Consider the following 21,654-nt stretch of genomic DNA (forward strand, 5'->3'; position numbering starts at 1 on the left):
AATGATTCCCATTACAATCAGTTCAGTAGATAAAACTTATATTTTTGCAGACTTTTCAAATACATTTTACGAACATACTGTATATAATTAAGCACTTAATTAAAGTGAATAGTCGGGCAAAGAAAACCAGTCTAAATGCGTTCATTGGCCTTCCAAAAGTTCTCACGTATTAATAGGACGGTCAAGTTCTGCTTAGTTTCCCAGTTCTTACCATTAAAGTAAAGAAAAGTTGAAAGCATTGAAAGCGAGGCTGCGTGGAAATGTAACCACAGACATAGTGAGCCAGGAGGACGTTTTAGAATTCCCAGACAGATTTTGACGAGAGATTTTATTTTTCTATTTCATAAGAAATAATTCTGGATACATTCACACCATTTTTACCAACTTAAGCCATCCTTGCCCGACTGTTCACTTTAAACACACACAGCAATGTTCTTGTTGGTAAATATGTTAAATAGTTGAAACACCCTTTCAAATTACTTGCTTATTTAAATTGATGTATAACAATAGTTTGAATTTTAAATTGTTTCATAATTAATACCCAACTCACCACATGTTGTAGGTGTAAAACACCACGCGTAGTACTTTATATGTACACCGCGTAAGAAAGTTGGTTTACAGTAATACGAAAAGGAATGATGTACAATATGATAAATTTATACTGACACTGTACCTATGTTAGCAGTAATGCATATCAATTATTCATTGTACAGAATTGTTACAGATGAAACAAAAGTTCGAAACATAAATAATATGGGGAATCTGGATGTACGAATTCTCTTTAATGCGATTCCATACTGTGCAATAATCACAAGTACACAAATAGGAACACATTGTCATATGCTTTCATATGTTTATCTAAATAACAATATTCAAGATTAATTATACAATTGTACCATTGATCTGTATTAATTAACAACTGTCATTGATAACGATGGGATTACTTATTACAGTGAATCATGACCTTGAGCGCATGCGCATCTGGTGACCTGGCCGTCTCAAAAGCTGTAGTGGTGTCTTGAAGTGGAAAATGATGAGTTATCAATGGCTTTAGATCAACCACGCTGTTCGTTACAAAGTCCAGTGCTGCCGGGTAACTGTGGGTAACAAGATTCAAAAATGATAAAAAAATGACGCTTGTAAAGTAATACAAACTAAATTAATTTGACATGGAAGATTGTTGAATTTGCTTGAATGTCGGGTCAAGATAATAGAATATCGTTATTATAAGAAGAAGACTTTAATCCGTTTCGGTACGTTTATGTTAATAAAACTGACACTGTTCAGAAAATGAAACTAAAATGAAATACGCCATAAACATCTAAATACCATGAACAATAAGTTACCGACATAGGTTTGAAAACATCACTTATGAAACAAAAATAGAGAAAGCAATGAACAGAACAGGTATTCTTTGATACCAATATATGTTACTTAAGAGACTGTTTTTAGCGCAACAACACTCACAAATACCAAGATATCTACTTATACTTAATTACAGTAAAGAAATGTAAACCAATAATTAATTATATTGTATGATGATAAAAAGAATTGAAATATTGGTGAATGACATGAATTGAGATACCAAATATTGAACAGTATATTGGTGTATCAATAGGAGAAAGCTAGTGTGAAGTTCTATTTGAACTACGATATTTCAGTCATCTATACGTACCAGTTAGCGTATCTGAAAATGCCTTTGATGTCTACTTCCTTTGTGGCCGCATGGTTAAGGGGAATGTCACTACTGTTTTTATGGCGCGCCACCGTCACTACACATCCACCAGGATACGTCGCCTGAGGTAAACGGCTAATAGATAATTTGTGTAACCAATGAATGGTTAAGTTAAATGTTAAAAACTGAAGATCTAGCTGAATGGTTAAGTTAAATGTTAAAAACTGAAGATCTAGCTTTTTTGCATCCAGATTTTTTTTCTCACTGTCATCATTTTTGTTCTATACATTCACGTACTACTCGTATTTTGAAAATAACTGCAATATCACATTTGGAATTTGCATATAACTTGCATACTAATTTTATAAAAATGACTGAAGATGATCGAGCTGCTTTGCATCTACTTTTATACATTATGTTTTTCTCTATCGTCAAGGTTTTTTTCTCTATAAATTCACGCACTATTTGTATTTCACATTTTGAAGGTGCAATATCTTATATAATATGTAGACTAAGATGGATAAGTCTTACGTGTATGGCTGTAGCGTAACTAAGGTCTGCCCCACTACATTCTATAGAAACTCCCGGTTGCCCTCCCATCATGCCTTCAATTTGATTCGCCACATATCTGGCATCATTCGACGTCACCTTCAACGTTAGGTCTGCCCCCATCTGTCTTGCCATGTTTAAACGAGTGTCATCAATATCTGTAAACACCATGCGAGCAAAAAAAAATGTACATGAATTACGGAATCGTTTCGGAATGGTAACGAAAACAGCCATACCATCCTATTAGGCATATCGAGATAAACACGTAGTTTACTTGTCGAGATCACGAAGGTTATAAAAAATACCCATCAAAAGGCATTCACTACTTCGAGTTCATAGAGAACAAGCAATTAAGAGGACAGTCTGCGCATAAGAGTTCTTTGTTGATTTTCAATCTTCATACAAGACCCGATTCATTGCTGAGACCAATGAAATGAACTGAATCACGAAAAGAAACATGTTAATAAAATACAATCAAATTCTAACAAACATGAGTAAATTAAAATTAACCGTGGTTTGATCGAGGGTTTCTTAAGAAGAGTTCTATTTATATATTAACAGGTTCTTTGGGGGAAAAGTCACACGGTGTAGTAGATTTTTAGTATTATCATTATTGATATAATGATAACCTAACGCTTTGTCAATATTTTTATCTGAATTAAAAAAAATTAAAATTATAATAATAATTGTCAAAAGGAGAGAATTACGGTGATAATTTGATTTAATATATATCTAAATTAAAAAAAAGACAACAGAAGAATTGACTAGCGTTTAGAAGAATAACTTCCTTGCTTAATATTTTATATCTTTGATTTATATATAAATCATAATTTTAATTATAATTAAGTGAATCATTCTGACATAAAACACTTATTGATGTTCTTAACGACCCCCTTTTTAGACGATATGACTGACAAAAGTTATCGGCAGTGCACGTAATGTCTCCTTATCAAGTGCACGATATGCCATTTTCGAATTATAAGACGAGTCATTGGTCAGAGATAGACATAGAAATTTTTTATGTCTGTGTTATGTTGACCAGTACGTGAGAGTCTACTGCGGGCGTTACAAAATGCATCTTACTTCCTGCTTACTTCATTTAACTATCTTAATCAGTTTATCTTGTCTTTGTCTTCGGGTATTCATGTTGAATGATTTAATATTGTTTTAGAACTATTATGAAATTACTTGAAAAGATAAGGTAGTTCGATCGAAGTTCGAACCATTCTATTACAATTTAGTCTTGATAGCTGCAATGTTAGTTTACATAACGAACGTATAAAGCCCTTGAACTTTGTAAGTTTTCATTAGTTCTGACGTATTATGAACAGCTGGGATATTTAATAATTGTCTCCCCTTAATGCATTGTGTATACATCTGCACATGTGTCTATTGGGAAACTGTGGTATGCATGGTCTTCTTCCTTCCTGATAGCAGGTTAGGAACAAAATATCACTTAATGTATAAACTACATAATAGTGCTGTCTTACTGCAGCGTACCACAAACGACATTTTACATTTCCGTTGCGCGTTCAAAAATAATTCTTCACTACAGGAAAATCGTTGTCTTTGAAACCACTCACCTGTGATAAGGACTTTTGATGCTCCCATTTGTTTGGCTACCAACATTGTTAAGATTCCAACAGGACCTAATGAATGGTATTATTTTATAAAATATCGCATACGATATACATTATGTGTCATATCTGAAATATCAATTGATATCAATATCTGAATTGATGATCCAACATCTTCGTATTTTCTTCATAATGAACTTTCAATCTATTTTGTACATATATTTCGAGTGATTTTTGTTCCTTGCAAACTCCAACATTTTTTGTACTTTTGTGTCGCTCAAAAACGTTATTCATATGCTTTGATAAAATCATAATATATTTAAAGGCACTCCGAACAATGAGTTATCTATCACATTTCCAAATTCTGTGTAAGTTAAATGCCTTTCAAATATGAAGGGAATATTGGAATGCCCACCTGAACCACATACAAAGACTTTAGTGCCGAGCCCTACGTTTCCACGACGACAACTGTAGATTGCCACCGCCAGTGGTTCTAGTAGTGCTCCTTCGTCTAGACTTACATTATCCGGCAGTCTGCAATCAGGACGACACACAATGTTTGAAATTGACTGGTTTTTTGGTGTTTAATATACAGATGTTAAACCTATACAGATGCTTATACCTACAAATGAAGGTTTTAATACAATGCTTAACATCAACATTGAATTGGCAATGAAATATTGGAATAGATCATGTAATATTTCAGTGGAGAGCTCACTGCACACCGTCCAAAAATGGTTAAGGTATGATATGTAATTAGTTTATATATCACTGCATAACTGTTACAGGTGATGCTAGTCTAGCTAGGACAATAAGATATCAACAGCGACATGTGGTACTAACAGTATTCTATGTTACAGACATAAAATATCAGATATGGTAAGGTTTAAATAGAGAATATACATGTACAAAAAGGAACCACGTTTAACTATATGAATAAAAAAAGAATAAACTAATAAGTAACGATTCAAGTCACAGCATATTCAAAAACAAAAGATCCCAAGAAAGGGCATTGATCACTGGTAGAAACAAGTAGCTATGGTAAATATTTTAATTGCATGGTTTAGATGAAATAATAAATTTACAATATAGCATTTTCATGGATTGGGTCTTATCTATGTGTAAATACATACCGGTATATATTTTTTATAGTTTATACATATTAATCGAACACAAGTTAGACCATATCAAATTTTAGTATTAATGATAGACACTTACTTGAAACAAAAGTCAGCTGGGTGTTTGTAGTACATACACAAATTACCATTGTCGGGTGGTGTGGCACAGAAAAATATGTCTTTACACAGATTGTATCTACCATTCTTACAAAGGTCACATTGACGGCAGGGAACACCTGGTTCTACTGCAACCCTGTCACCTTGGTAATGAAAAGTAATATTATTACAGGTATACTCTTCATAGAGTATGACAGTCAGTACTTACTTAAATAAGTTTAAATTTGACTTTTTTTCTCATAATTTGACAATAATAACGCTAATCAGTGTTGTGTTTCATTTTGTATCTGGACGTTTTTGGGCTTACTGAAAACTGCTTGTTTTGGCTTGCCGTTTACTTTTGCGACTTTTGCCATCAATAACTATTCGAAGAAAATTTATCTCTGTCAATTGATATCTGCATGGCATACAATAAACGGCATTTCAATTCATTTTTCTATTCCACGAACGCTAATCACAATGAAGTTGCTTTGAAACCTAAATCGCGAAAGAAGGTTGGTTTCCAGTAACCTACAAACCAACGAAATGTGACCGTTTGTTAAATTTAAAAAGACCATTTCAGTATATTTTGTTCTAATTAATTAATCGTTGTATAAGACATACATAAGAAGAGAAATATCAAAACTTAATTACTGTTATACACTTGCGATATAACTCTGTATGAGATTACCGATTTTGAGTGACTTTACGCCAGGGCCAATCTTTGTGACAGTACCACTGCCCTCGTGTCCCATGACCATTGGCTGACCAAGCGTGAAGATGCCACATTTGCCTTCTGTCCAGTATTTCAGATCTGAGCCACATATCCCCACCGATCCCATAGAGAGTAACACCTCTGTATTAGCAAGACAAATTGTATAAAGTAACTATATTATATGCGATATTTTTCGTAGAAGAAATGCAGCGTAAAGCATGCAATATATTTATTAATACTAATAGAAGTTCTGAAACAGTTGAAGACAAGTGGTTAAGTAACAAAAAAAACCCTAATATTTGTGTTAATAGTTGTTTATGTATCGTGCACATATGCTATAAAATCAACAACTATAATGGAGAGGAATTATAATATATCTTCGAACCTAACTTACATTAATAAAGCATTGGTTGTAGAGAAAGAGACAGATATGTAAAATTCATTTTCATTTGCATTAAAAAAAGTGATGTTGTTTTCAGGTTTGAACAATTTCGTCTACATTTTCTCCTTTAGGTTCAATATCGACGAAACTAATCACAGAACCACCTTGGTATGACATACAAAAATTACACATTCATTTCTAGTAAGCTTATTTTAATTTCTATAATTTTGGACCAATGTTTAAAGAATGCTGTTTAATTTACATATCTATAGTGTTGTCAACATAGAGAAAAACACTAACCATTCTCCTTTAGGTCTGGTATACTGATTGTCTCCTGAAAACAAATGAATTATTAGGAAATTAATTAATAACAATTACTCTATATTTTAGTAATAAGATATAAGCAGTAAAATCAGTAGCAATGTCTTTGGAGGTTACAGTAAATTAACGGAATCAGACATCTTCTGGCAAATAGTTGCAATTAATATCAAGATAATCCCTTCATAGATTTTTAAAGTTACTGTGGTGAAATAAATACGTTAAATATGCATTATACTCGTAGCGACGTAACACATGGTGGCTTAAACAAGTTCAGTAATATGCCATGCTTAAGGACTCTTGACATTGGAAATTAATGAACTCATTTATATAAGTTCCTATTAAATATCCGCTCATGTATGATATCTTATATCTTGTATATATATACAATGCTTTTCTGAAAAGTGCAAATATAGCTTTCAAAATTATAAATCTCATTATTTTTCAACATTTGGGGTTCTATATTCTGATACTCTTTTCAGTAATCTAGCAAAACATGGATACTTCTAATATCTTTCCCGTTTACCGTTTTTTATTTGACGGAAAATTTAAGTAAAATAATAATCAGAAACTGAACAGTTAAAGTGCTGATCACCTATAAAATAAAAAAATATATTATGTATAACACCTGTTGGGTTTAAGCGTTCATTAAGTGTTGAAGTGTCATGTCACTTGTCGTAATTCACTTCCACTGATACGAGGTAACATTTAAATCCTTACACAACACTTAGTACGTCTGTTCAGTATACAGTGGAACGCAACAGATATGTGGTTTCTGTCGTAGTAGGTCATCTTAATACGACCTGTAGGACAGACATTGTAAGCTGTTTACGTATATGTAACCATAGTACAGTCAAGTCCTCCAAATGGACAGAGTAAAACTTATCTTTACAACTAGGTGGCCTTTATACACAGATTTCATTGTTTTGTTAAGGATCTTAGAAAAGTGGTCTTGGTAAAGCAGGTTGTCTTTATACAGAGGGCAGGCATTGGTAGATGTTCCTCCATATATCCACAGTTAAGTCAAACCTATCTATAAAGTCCTCCAAGCAGTTCGTCTTAATACAGCGGTGGTTGTTAAGACAGGTTTTATTATCCATATTACGGATAATCCCAGTAAAGTTCAATTGCTTCAATGTAGCGATTCCATTTTGTTTTATTAAAGTTATATGTGCCGTATTTTTATGCTCACTAATCTTGAAGAGCTTTTGATATGTTATTCACCACCAAAAATTACCAACATTTTGAGAATTACAATACTTATAATGTATATATTGTAACTGTACAATTACAAATTATAGATGGAAAAGATTTTCAGCAATACTGCAAAACATCACTATTTGTACGTCTACAATACAGTGAAATGAGGAGATACGGTCAGACAACGAAGCCAATATGTGGTTTGTACATTATTACAGTGTTATTAATAATGGTATAGTTTCTGTATGTATGTTTCCATCTGAACATACGTAAGGCATAAAAAGTAGAGCATTATTGTTGTGTTGTAACTAATGTTTATACGGCACCATACATGTTTGTCTGTCCTTTGGAAATATTTTTCACAGCTTAACTCATCAAGCCTTATAGTTTTCAATGAATTACTAAAGAACAAATTACGCCCAGTTACGGCACATATAACTTTAAGTGACTGATAATATATACAGATTAGATATATTTCAGGTTTAGATCACGTGCATAAGGCAGCCTAGGTCCATATGACGTTCAAAGCAACGACAAAAGCATGATGAAAATTTAAGGGAACACACGAAATAATGGCCTGATTGCTCAAATGATTTACTGAAATTTCTTGGTTCAAAGTTTTTGGCACGAATTCTGTCTATGAAATAACGCGTTCAGTAATTTAGATACGCTTGGTAGTCATGTGTTTCAAGTACATGTTTGTTACCTATAACCAATATCTGTTTATTGCGAAGAAAGCAAAGAAATAGTTATTCATATTAAACCAATGTGTGACCGTGCGGTAGGGTATCTGTCATTATTTTAGGAAAAAAATTGAAAGTACATTATCCTAGTATATTAGAACCTTAATAATTGATAGGCATCTTGATGATTATTACAAAAAGAATTTAGGTGATTTGTATCGATCCATCCTTTGCTTTAATCTTCACAGCTCAGTTAAGGTGCCCCAACAGCATAGGATACATCGACATCTCTTGAACGCAGATGGTGAGAAGAAATGGAATTGAACCGAAGTCATCATCGTCGACCGATTAATCAGAAACATTATATAGAGCCATTGTAGACCCTTTCGCACGGTCATGCATGTATTAAAGGTGTATTCATTTCTGTATCATGCCCAGCTGTTGCGAAATAAAGTCTTCGCTGACAGATCGGTGGCTGGCACACTTTATAGATAACGAAAGACCACCGTATTGGACAACGACCGTGTATGATAAAGATAAAATTAGGTTTTGTTTATATAAACATTTCATAGCCATAACAGCTTACACATAATTCAAGCTAAACACTGCATGCAGAAAAAAGATATACAGTGCACATCTGGCGTTACCATAACATTATTAGACCTATTCAGATATACTGTGCAGTATTTGAATGTAAGATAAATACACTACGGAATATTTCTCATGTCTGCAAACATAACGTAGGTGAGGGCTATTGACTATGTTATATTAAGGACAATATCAAATTGCGATCATGTACATATAAAAATAACTTTACCAAACGAATGTCAAGTTTCCCGTGTAATACAGCAGCAAGGTTGTCCACAGTGTTAGTAGTCGACATGACAGTTGCACGCTTCGCCACGATGACAACGGTGATAAAATAAGCTGAACTACTTTCTTCTATACCTTATCTCCAAGTTTATGTTCCATGTCTAGGCATACTATACATGCCTGTTAGTGTTATATTCAGTCTTTCAATGCAGTATTGTTAAGGTCTAGAATCTGAACGCGAAAATGATACGTAAATACGGCTATAAACAGGTGTATATGATATTGGACTATATGTATTTATGAAATAGTCTTGTTGGGACAAATCAACGTTCATGTAAGAGCTGAAGTTGTTACCAATAGTTCCTTTTAACTTCTTTTTTTGTTTTTATATCATGAAAATCCTAAATATCCCTTATCCAAAACTAGAAATATTTATAAGAACAGTCTGAAAATCAACAAACCATTGATTGTTTGTTTGTTTTTTGATTAATTTACGTCCTTGGAACTTATTGAAAATGATTTAAAATATAAAAGAGTGGCATGCATGTATGTTGTGAGCTTATTATTAACGGCTGTGTATATTTCAGTAAGTTTGCACGATCAGTGCCACCAGAAGAACACCAAGGGTCCGTTGCATTGTTAGTTTACCAAAATACTAAATCTACATATACATTTTGTTGGTCCAGACATTTGCCAACGTACACTATGTTCATTTAGTCTCTTAATAATACAGACCAATAATTAAATATTCTGCCCTGTTTAACACCAGCTGTTGTCATGAAATTAACAGATACTACCATACTATACTATTTTATTATTATACTATAAAATCGAGTGTATATTTTCTTATCAGATATCGATATTCGATTTTTCTCTAAGTAGAACGTACCTCTGGGATAGAGACAGCTGGCTTCTCATTAAAACATGATTATCCGTATACAAATTGAACATACCATTATGATGATTTATTGTGCTAAATCATGTTTGTTTGGTCATTTATTTTGGATTGAAGTTTTGCTGAGGTATTGTAGAAAATGGGTTTGAACTTGAATCGGTGATTCCCTGATCATTTTACAGTTAATTTGAAAAATGAATACATATTTTACTCTTTATATGAGGACACATATAGGTTTCCATTCTGGTTTATAACATCTAAATGATGTTCTCGTTTTTTTAGAGCTAAATATTACTTATTAAAGACATCCTAACAGAGCCAAATCGTTTCAATTTTGTTATTTCCTTATATGTCTTATCCAAGTGAAACTCAATGACCTATAGATAGGATGATACATCAGCTGTAGGATGATAGAATGAGCTAGACATTTGCATCTATTGTTTTATTGTCACATGATCCTTAGCTTCGAGCCTTTTTTCTATCCTATGCCTTTTGTTCTTGCGTTTACGAGCACAAGTTAAGCATTAGCTCCTGTGAGGAAGAATTCGAGCATTTCTTTGTGACCGTGACATAATGTGATTGAATGGCAATGTAAAGACGACAATGTGTAAGCATTTTAAACACCATCGTGAGTTGCCTGAGATAATATTCACAAACATCTCTTACTCGACAATCAACAAATGCACTACATGTGAATAATAACAGATTGTCATATTTTTGTTTCATGCAGGAAAAAGAGTAACTTATTATGTTTTGAATGTATCAAAACTTCTTAAATATTCGAAATATTGATTTGATAATCTGTACATTTTTTAACAACAGTTAGCACTAGATATGACAGTGAAACAACTGAGTGTTTCATTTATAAATTTCCCATTTTTGATGTTTTGATTGATTATTTAAAGGGAGTGAAAATGGGCCTTCAATCACATTGCAAGGCCGTGTCAATAACTCTTATGACTGACCATTTTCTGTCATCCCGGTCACATTATGGAGGGGTTTTGCATTCTATTTAGATTTGAACAGGTAGGGCGTTATAATTGTATCTGCTGCCCCTATGGCATGATCGTAAAAGATGACTAAATTTATGATATTTTCTTTTCTATTCTTCATAACTGACTTCCTTCCCATCATTTCACTTGTTTTTAGTCTTTTGATGAGCGCTCGCCCCTGTGAGAAATGATCTGGATTCTGTCAACTGATCAAGAATCAATGTATTTAAAAAATGGTAGTTTCTGTTTCTGCTAAGCGTTCAGCATGCCCGTTGTCAGTATCATGTTACTGGGTGAGGTATGTTGTTTGGTGTCTTCGGCGGCATGTTTTATTGGGTTATCACTATAAAGGGCACAAGAGTTCGTCTTTTACAAACAGACAGTACACAAATACATAACATTCTCCCAAAACACACACAAGGCACTTCACACATGCAGCACACTACATACATGGGATGTCCTTAAATATCACTGCAGCTGTTAATAAGATGTAGATTGAATCACACAAACAAATAAGCGACCATTATGACTACTCTGTCCTTAATTAGTACCTATGGATCGTGCTGCACAGTGTCTGCATGCGACTGTATTAGATGCAAAAGTAGATACTGTGTATGCGACCAACGGTCGTATAACGTAATATATCAAATCTTAAAAAGTGTTAGGCAAACCAAAAGTTATTCGTGTTATTATCACGTTACATATTATAATATCTTTCATTTTCTAAGCAACGTCGATACTTTCATTGCTTGATTTAAACAGAAGAGGATTGTCAACTCTCGGATCGGGACTTTTCTGTTCTTCCCTCCAGCAGACAAAAGTTGTTGTTTTTTCCATGGTACAATTACATCGTTGGCCAGCCTAATCATTGAGTTATGTAAAAAAATGGTAATTAATGGATAGTATTCAGATTACTAACTAAAATGATAAACGCTTTTGTTTTCGATAATTTTTAATTGTGATAAAATAGAAATAAAAAGCATCACATCAGAAAAGCTAAAATGTTCACACGAAAAGACATTTTTTTAAAAATCATAGTAATGATAAAATACAATATAAAGGGAAAATAAACAATAATGCTTAATTAATGTCAATTACATCAAAACCGCAACTTAAAGACATAATCATTTGAATTTCTGATGGTTTTATATACATTAAATTGTTTTGTTATTTTTTTCTTTAAAATAAAAAGATTAACAACCATTACCGTTTCATAACATTCTGATATTATAAATCATACATCTTATTATATCAAAAATGTTTTCAAATTAGCATTTTATTGCTAATGTTTAATTTAAGAAGTGATATGCTTTTAATATATAATCTAGTAAGGCTACTCCAGGGAGACGTGAAAAAACATCGCTATTGATTTAACTACTTCATTGCAGTTTTAAATGTAGGTCACCTCGATCACTGGGATATAGATAAAATAGTTTTCAATAAATTATTTCCAAAACCTCAAATATTAAAACGGATAGACTGTTCGGCAATATATTTATCACATTTTTGATTCAGAACCATTGATGGTATACAGTTAACGTTTATGTTCAACGTTACCAGCAAAAACGTAAATATAATAGAAATGTTTTATCAAACTAATATTTCTAATACTATAATCAAAAGAACATTTATATATTGCTATAAAAATATAAACATTGGTGTTCAATACTAATCTTATGTTCATGCAGAAATGTTTATAAAACACAAACTATTGATTTTTCTTTTATTTTTTTAGAGAGTATACTAATATTTTCATGAAATATGCACCAAATAGAATGTAGTCGATATAGTATATGGATACATACGCTTGCATTTATATCAGACATATATAATTATTCAATAATGTTTCATTTTGTTGTTTTCCACGAATCTAATCAATTAAATCAATTCGCGTTATTAACCATCTAAATGATTACGAAGGGTCTGATTTGTATTTGACTACCATCGTGAATTACATAATAAAGTCGTTTCCTCATCAAAGATTACTGATTATCCAATATTATAATACACAAGCATTTAACTAGTTCGTTATTTTCATGTTGTTTTCAGATCAATTCACATTTTTGTTTTCAATTAACTCAGTAAAAATGTATTTCTTCTTTACAGAGTTCTTAAGGCAATCCATCCTGCCTTAAATTAATGTTTCACAAACACTTTCCTACACAAGAATTTCGTGAATATATCCGCCAATTCCGCCCAAGCCGTCATTATCGCTCTTGTTTGGTCAAATGATTCCTACCGCACGATTTGATCTGGTGTGGTTATCACTTTCTTTTTCCAGTGTAAAATGACAATGACGAAAGCATTTCGTCACTGTCGGAAGGTTCAGTAGCACCCCTAATGTACGGCCTCCTCCAGTTGTTTGACCCAGCTGACCGAAAGCTTCCCATAGATGACGGTGTCAGGTGATGTTCTATTTCAAATGTAGGGGTGTATGGCCTTTTCTCTAAATTGGTTTGTATCCGCGGGATATTACATTGCTGTGGCTTCAAATCATTGGTCAATCCAATCGGGGAGAGATAAGCATGTCCACCATGGATCGATTCACGTTTCCTCCCATCAATGTCATCAGAGTCTGCTGTCGAAGTTTTCGTTAGATACTCTGAATAAACACATTAGTTTAGATATTCATAAACAAATGTCAAATTCTGTATGTTAAGCTTCAGCCATACTTATTGAACTTTAGAAAAATTCATTACTGTAGCAGTATATATTGTCTTCAACATCTATTGTAATAATTATTTATTGAAGTGATTCTGCAGATTGTGTATACCATGCTTATACATACTGTTTAAATTAATGGCTACGTCAGTGGATATGGATGCGTTCACATACGACTATTTTCCCATCTAATGCACATGCAAATAATGCCCAATATTTCAATTTCCCCTAACAAATAGGTCCATCTATGGAACTACAGCCGCTTTAAGATATATATTCTCACCAGACTTTTCTCTTTCTCGTATCTTCCTGCATTTGCAGATAATTATTATGAAGATTATCCCGAACAAAGCGGCCACAGGAGCGGTCACTATGGCAACAACTGAAGCCAATGGAAGCTGGCTATTCGGGGCAGATGATGCTGTTCCTGTGGAGCTCAAAATACTATTGGTAGTTGTTGCTTGGGCCGATGTGCTTGTCTCAGCAGTGGTGGTGGTTGGGGATGAAGTGCTATCTGATGAGAAAGTCGATGTAGTAATGGCAGCTGATGGTTAGAAGACGATATCTATGTAACTGTAATTTCAAAGCTATTGATTTCAAAGCTATTGATACTTGAACGAAATGAGATAATAACGGTCTACCAACCATAAAGATGGCAAGACAACAAGAAGTGAGATGTGAACAACCGAAAAGGAAATCCTGTCAGCAAAGTCATGAAACAAATCAGAACAATAACAAGATCAATGATTGTTTCCAATATACTCGGGGTAATATCAACACAAATAAATAAATGAATATAAACAAGCAAGTTTTGCAAGAAGTTATGGAGCTATTGAGTTAATAAGACGAATCAATTGGGTTGCGATTTAAGTCAAACAGAAAACAAAACTTTCCAGAATTTGACGTTTTTACTTTTTGCATTATAAATCATTAAGATAAATGAATTGAAGTAAATGATAGCAAAATATAGCCGTTGGATCCATGCGTGCTGTAACCAATCTTCCTAAACTCACAATTTCTAAATAACTAAAAATAATATTATATAAAATACTTACCGCATGTTCCAAATATCACAAAACTGATAAGTAAGTTTTGAGTTGTCTTACCTTTTTATCTAGGTTATTTCATCGAGGCGATATTTGCATTTGCAACGTTCAGAATGCCAGATTTAATATCAGACCAAGAAATTAACAAATATATATGTATAAAGTTACATGTAATGTATAACATTGCATTCGTCTTTTAAAATAATTAAGTACAAGGGCCACTTAAAGATGCTCCACCGCTGACAAATGGTGTTTTTCACTATCAAAAACAGGAGCAGACAGTTTTTTTCTTCAGTTACAAAAGTTAGTTATTTTACACCATTAACACCTTTGGAAAGTTTGAGCTTCTAATTTTACTTAAAGTTGAAGTTACAAAAAAACAATTAATTGCATCCCGAAAAAAATCCGTGTCACTATATCCTATATGGAATGAAGTGCTGATTGCGCATGCACCAAAGGCAAAATAAATTAATTTATGTTATTTTTTGTGTTAATTAGACATATATATACACGATTAAACACCAATTATTGTTCAAGTGATGAATATCGGCGATGGAGCATCTTTAAATACCAAACCATTATTTTTTATATAACTTCTCATAAGTGTAACATTATTTTTAAACTATAGGTTATCAATCGAAATGACCTATGCTGTATTAACAGAAAAACAAGAGGCCCAGAGGGCCCGTATCGCTCACCTGGTTTGTAATGTCCAGTAATGTTCTGAAAACAGGTTCGTTGTTTCTTTTCTGAAGGAATTTGAATATTTATCTCTATTTCCCTTATTGGGCCCTGCCCCTCTTGCCCCCAGGGGGCAGAGCTACTAATTATACAAATCCTTCTCCCAAGGATGTTTCTGGCCAAATATGGTTACAATCCATGCGGAACTCTAGGACAGGTATCGATTTATAGGATTTACCTCGAATTCCCCTATTGGGCCCCACCCCTCTTGCCACGTGGGGTCAGAGCCAAAATTTATACAAGTTCTGTTCCCCTTCTCCCAAGGATGTTTGTGGCCAAATTTGGTTACAATCCATGCAGAACTCTAGGACAAGTAGCGATTTAAAGGATATACCTCTATTTCCCCTATTGGGCCCCACCCCTCCTGCCCATGTGGGGTCAGAGCCAAATTTTATACAAGTTTTGTTCCCCTTCTCCCAAGGATGTTTCTGGCCAAATTGGTTACAATCCATGCAGAACTCTAGGACAAGTATCGATTCATAGGATTTACCTCTAATTCCCCTATTGGGCCACATCCCTCTTGCCCCCGGGGGGTCAGAGCCAAAACTTATACACGTTCTGTTCCCCTTCTCCCAATGATGTTTCTGGCCAAATTTGGTTACAATCCATGCAGAACTCTAGGACAAGTAGCCATTTATAGAATTTACCTCAAATTCCCCTATTTGGCCTCGACCCTCCTGCCCCTGAGGGGTCAGAGCCACAACTTATACAAGTTCTGTTCCCCTTCCCCAAAGAATGTTTGTGGCCAAATTTGGTTACAATCCATGCAGAACTCTAGGACAAGTAGCGATTAATAGGATTTACCTCTATTTCCGCTATTGGGCCCCGCCCCTCCTGCCCCCGGGAAGGGGGGGGGGGTCAGAGCCAAAATTTATACAAGTTCTGTTCCCCTTCACCAAAGAATGTTTGTGGCCAAATTTGGTTATAATCCATGCATAACTCTATGACGAGTAGCGATTTAAAGGAAATGTTTGCGGACGGACGACGGACGGACAGACGGAAGGACGGACGACGGACGCCGCGCCATGACATAAGCTCACTGAGGTGAGCTAAAAAACAACGTTATGAAACATAGCATTGATTACAAACAATAAAATTAATCAGTTAAATGATATTAATATAAAGGTAAAATTTAAAAATGAATAAGACATGTTTCAAACTGTTAATATTACGTACTTACGTGCCTATGCATTCAATACTAGGTTATTTGTTAAAAAATATAAGAAAACTATTTTGTTATTTCTTTTTCATACGTAAATGTTTTGATTCGTTCTCTATATCCTAACTGCATTCTAAAATGTTTATAATTGCAAATGCCCTAGAGAAGTCTGGACATCCGTGCATGATAGAGGAGACACTATAAACAAACTTTCTTTCGCGCGGGATTTAAGCTCACAAATTTCGTGATCCAAATGATTTTCGCTGTGGATTAATATCGACATCAATTAAAATTATATAAATTTCCAGCATTTTTTTATCCGTGATAGTTAATCATCGCGAACTTTAGTAGCCGCGAATGACAGTTGGTTTTGTGTGAAAAAATAATCCTGTACTTGTGTGATTCTTGTTAATGATATTTGTTACAATATGACGTGTAAATCATTTGATGTTTGGTAATGAAGTGTGTTATTGTGCAATGTTTGTAAGTAGATGTGTTTGTATTCATATGTTTTGGTAGGTATCGTAAAATACAAGTACGAAAAGCTAGCTTACCTTCAGTACTTTGTGGAGGAGATGTCTGTTCAACGATAAGACATACAAAATGAAAATGATTAGACAATAATCGCAAATGTTTGATCAACATGTGAAATATATATCGCAATGTATTCTGTAAAAGTTAAAATGTTGATAAATGCTTTTGACAAATAAAGGCAACAAGTGACTTCAATATCCATTTCCTTCATAATATATTACACTTAGTCTTTTTAAGCCATCAAATTTAAAATTCCTTCAATAGGAAAATTTGTTATAGACATGAAGCTGAAACCAAATACTTACTATGTATCCTCTACCACTTCGCAGTCTCGGACGTCGAAGTTTATGCTTCTTGTAGGTAAATGATTTCCTACTGAAGGAATGGGCCATGGAGTGCAGCGTCGTATTGATATTATTAGACTTTTGGGATAGATTTCCATCGACGTCGATACTACCTATAGAGAAACAAAATCAACTCGAATGACATTCATTTTTAATTTAGTCAGTAGTTTTTTACAGTTCCAAGTGGAGGATCACGTGAGTATCTGTTATCATGTAGGACAGTTATTGCCCTCATCGCCTTGCTATTCATAGCATAAAACCATCTCTGTATCGGTATATGTAATCTCGTGTCCGAAATCATAGTAGATTTACATTTATGCATACAATTATGTTTAATTTGCAATTTGACGGTGCACGATGATTTTCATTGTTAATGATATCGTGTCACTATATATTGTAATTTTGATGTCCATATGGTGTTATTAAGGCCTTGGTAGAATTAATAATGACCGAGACGTAGCCCAAGGTCATTATTTTAGATTCTACCAAGGTGTTATTACCCCATATATGAACAGAATCAAAGGTCCATAATTTCTATTAAATAATATTAAATATAAAGTTCCTTAGACAAATGTCAAATGAATTATCTTATTCATATATTAATCACAGAAAAAACGATGGCTACAGGACGTCACCCTGAAGAACTCAATCTTTAGCCAATGATGTCACAGAAGGTATATTGACTCGATGTTTCTAAAATGGAAACACCGAGTCAATATGCTATATATTGAACGACACGAGACCATGTATTTACCATTAGTACTGTAAATGCAATTAAAATCTAAAAGTTCATGCTCAGATTGCTAACCATAATCTATTGGCAGAATGTTCTTTAAAACTACTTATGACTACGAAATTACTGTACACAATTAACTGTGCACCAAAACATAGATGGATTAGGCTATGTATAACAAAGAATTGATAATATTATCAGCTGATTTTTAAAAGATTATCCAAGCGACATGATTTGTCGCCATGATTCCGTGAAACATTTCATTTCAAGTCATTTGATTCACACCGTAGCTACAAAAATATATACCAAATTTTCCATCACTTACCTAACGACTCTCTTCTGGAAATTTAACATATTCTTTCAATAAATTAAGAGTGTAGCAGTATCCAAGAGCCGACCAAATTAACAGGTCAATCAACCTGTCTGGCGTGAGCGCTAAACTCAAGGCAAATAAAACAGGTGTTTTATAGAGAAACAAACGGAGAACAAAATATTATCCGACCATACATCAAGTCACTGCTAACGGTTTTCATATCAAAATATTTCATCTATGTGGTTCAGACACCGAATACTTGGTTGGTCTATTGCTTCTAAAGAGGACGTTAAACTCAATTCATCAAGCTAAAATACATTTACAAATTATTTTGAATTCAATATTTACCCGGTCTCACAGATATTATATTAAAATATACATCAGGGTTTTCCCGCGCAAGTCTGTTGATAATCATTGCTTCAAATCCTTTGGCGTCGTCTCCAACAATATCCGTATAATTTTCATTGAATGTTAGTGAGAAATTTGTCGAAGTTGCCGTGTTGTCATCAGCTGGACTTCACTCAGTACATGAACTTGAATCTGACCGGATAGATCATACTCCGTTGGTGACGACTTTACATTAAACCGCAGAAAATAAACACCAATCTGTTCAAATACCAAGTTATCAAAAACCACGTCCCCGGTCAAAGGATCGAAAGTCGCTTGCTTAGATCCGCTCATATTTCCGCTAATACCATCTAAACTTTCATCCAAATTTACTGTGGCAGTCCATGTGTGACCCTAGACATCAAGTAAAAGCATTTTAATTTAGAATGAAAGGTTGCATTTTGAACTATTTTACAAAAGACATACTAAAAGCGGATTTTATTAAAACAATTTCCATTATGATAAATATGTATATATCCAACTTATTTAAATTGTATTTTAATAAATATATTTAACCATGTAGAGACTTTGAACTTTTATAATACAAAATTATTATTTTGTTTATACTTACTCTCCATGCAATATTCCGGATTCGATCTTTCGTCATGTCGTCAAGTAGTTCAATCATCACCCTTGTTTCATTGTTGACTAATGTAATGTCCTCGGTTATGATATTAAGGCCGAGGCTGATTTTGTTGACAGAAAACTTTTCAGACAGAACGGTCAAATCGATGGCATTATCTGGATAACTCTTGTTGAAGACTATACTGTAATCATCCCCATAGTGCGATAACGATAGATTCGTGAAATTAGCCCATCCGCTGATCACTTCAACACTCGTTGTTCCGTGTAACTGGACAGATTGGTGTGTTCCTGATCTAAGGTAAGCTGTGATGCGCCAAGGATCTCCGATACTTCCTAATTTTTTCATTGGTTCGTCCTACAAATACAATGACAAACGTAATATTTTTACCCTTCGGAGGTCTTCTAGACATTAATAAAGAATATAATGTTTAAAAGTGAACAAATTTGAATTGTGTTCAATAACCATTGGAGTCTAGTCCATGATGGGCAAAAGAGACCTTTGAAATCTAAAAACCCATATCAATGCCAATTGCATTTGATGTCTGGTATTATACTGCGCTACTTTTTGTAATGGATGATGATTCTGAAGTTAAAATACCTGTTCATCGATGACATGCAGGCAAGGCTGTATAGGGAATTGTGCAGTTTCATAAGACGAATTCAAGTGTACAGATATATTCAAGGTCTTTGGAACCGTGATCTTGCCGGACGTATCAGCTCTGGGTGACGCCAGCTCAGGATCAACAGGTTCAGACACAAACGATCCCGTTATAGTCACATTCAGTGCTTGACTAATATCAACGCCTCCCTGAACCGTATTTATAAACATGGCTGACTTATTCAACAGTTCATCTTTTGTCAGTGTTTCATTTACCGTGGCATTTCCACCTTTAAAGAAACAAAAAAAAATCTTAACCTCTTACATTAGATTTGTGGGAAGGTCACTTGAAAGAAAACCAGCATGAATATATCAATAGGGATGAAACTGGAGTGCCCGAAGAACAATCTTTCAGTAAGTGTTGAAAGCAACACACGTCCCCTGGCGTCAATAACATTTTCTAATCTATGGCAAGTTATTGTTCCTTTGTTATGCTACGATTGTGTGAAATTTGATAAAAATCCGTTGATATTTTCTTAAGTTATCGTCTGGAAACGAAACAACAAACACTATAGTCCCTTTCGGTTTCATCGTCAGGGGACTAAAACAACGTGATCGGGCAGATGTCCCCTGACTTTTTCACGTTTGTGGTGCCGAGGATCGAACCCAGGACAAGTAGGTGAAAGGCGAGTGGTAAAACCACTATACCATCCGATCACCCATAGGTGACATATGATTACGAATATATCTCAAATAGTAATAAAGATTACCAATAAAAAGATTAAAAACAGTACCTGCCGACGGTCCGTCGCCTACTTCAGTAACAACTTCGATAGTACTACCATCAGTGGCCCGTCTCTTCCTTCCAGCCTCCCTGACGACATTAACTATTCTGACTTTCTCAGGTGGCACATCAAAAAACAAGGCCAGGTTACGTACCAACGCCTCACCGTAAAACTCCTCAGGGGTCAAGGCAGGTATTTGAAATGATACAATTAACGATGGATTTGTTACGATCTTAACAGGAGTGTCTCCGCTCACTAAAACATACAAAGTATTGGAGTCTCGGTCGAAGAAATTAGCCCCTATAACATCATCTAGGTGAGGATTGAACTCTCCTGGTCGTGTTGGCCGATCGACTATATATTTTTCATCCACCATTCTGGCATTTTTTGCTAAAACTACATCATCCCCGATATACACATCCCGCCGGTTGGATTGGGAGTACCATATAGCTAAAATAATTCTTTGACTGTTGTCGGAATTCAACAGGAACAGTCGTAATGTCTGTGGGCTTGTTGTCGAAAAGTATAGAGAGTAGGTTTTTCCTGTAAAACAATATTTTATATAATCATTACTTCAATATTTAATATTTAGGTTTTTAATGGACCATATAGTTTGGTTTTTTTTCAAATATAATACGAAAATATGTTTGTCTTTAAAAGAAAACAAGAAAAGATTATTCTATTTGTTAATTATCTACAGGGCATTATTTTGGTGTATTGCTGAATAATGATTTTATTATAAAATTGCACTTTAT

General features: G+C 34.2%; 1 protein-coding gene and 1 pseudogene across 1 annotated transcript; both read right to left on the reverse strand.

The window, feature by feature from the left end:
• Nucleotides 1–763: 763 nt before the first annotated feature.
• Nucleotides 764–9,327, reverse strand: LOC138317723 (sorbitol dehydrogenase-like). The gene is made up of 9 exons (XM_069259581.1): nucleotides 9,131–9,327; nucleotides 6,413–6,446; nucleotides 5,707–5,871; nucleotides 5,020–5,179; nucleotides 4,217–4,335; nucleotides 3,808–3,873; nucleotides 2,207–2,382; nucleotides 1,676–1,797; nucleotides 764–1,097 (listed from the first exon to the last, which is right to left on the reverse strand). The coding sequence occupies exons 1-9, from the start codon at nucleotides 9,194–9,196 to the stop codon at nucleotides 941–943; spliced, it is 1,065 nt and encodes a 354-aa protein (XP_069115682.1). The 5' UTR covers nucleotides 9,197–9,327; the 3' UTR covers nucleotides 764–940.
• Nucleotides 9,328–11,957: 2,630 nt separating this feature from the next.
• LOC138319520 (fibrocystin-L-like) overlaps nucleotides 11,958–21,654 on the reverse strand; it is a 103,569-nt pseudogene continuing 93,872 nt past the window's right edge.

Source organism: Argopecten irradians, chromosome 3, assembly GCF_041381155.1.
Source record: "Argopecten irradians isolate NY chromosome 3, Ai_NY, whole genome shotgun sequence".
NCBI lineage: Eukaryota > Metazoa > Mollusca > Bivalvia > Pectinida > Pectinidae > Argopecten > Argopecten irradians.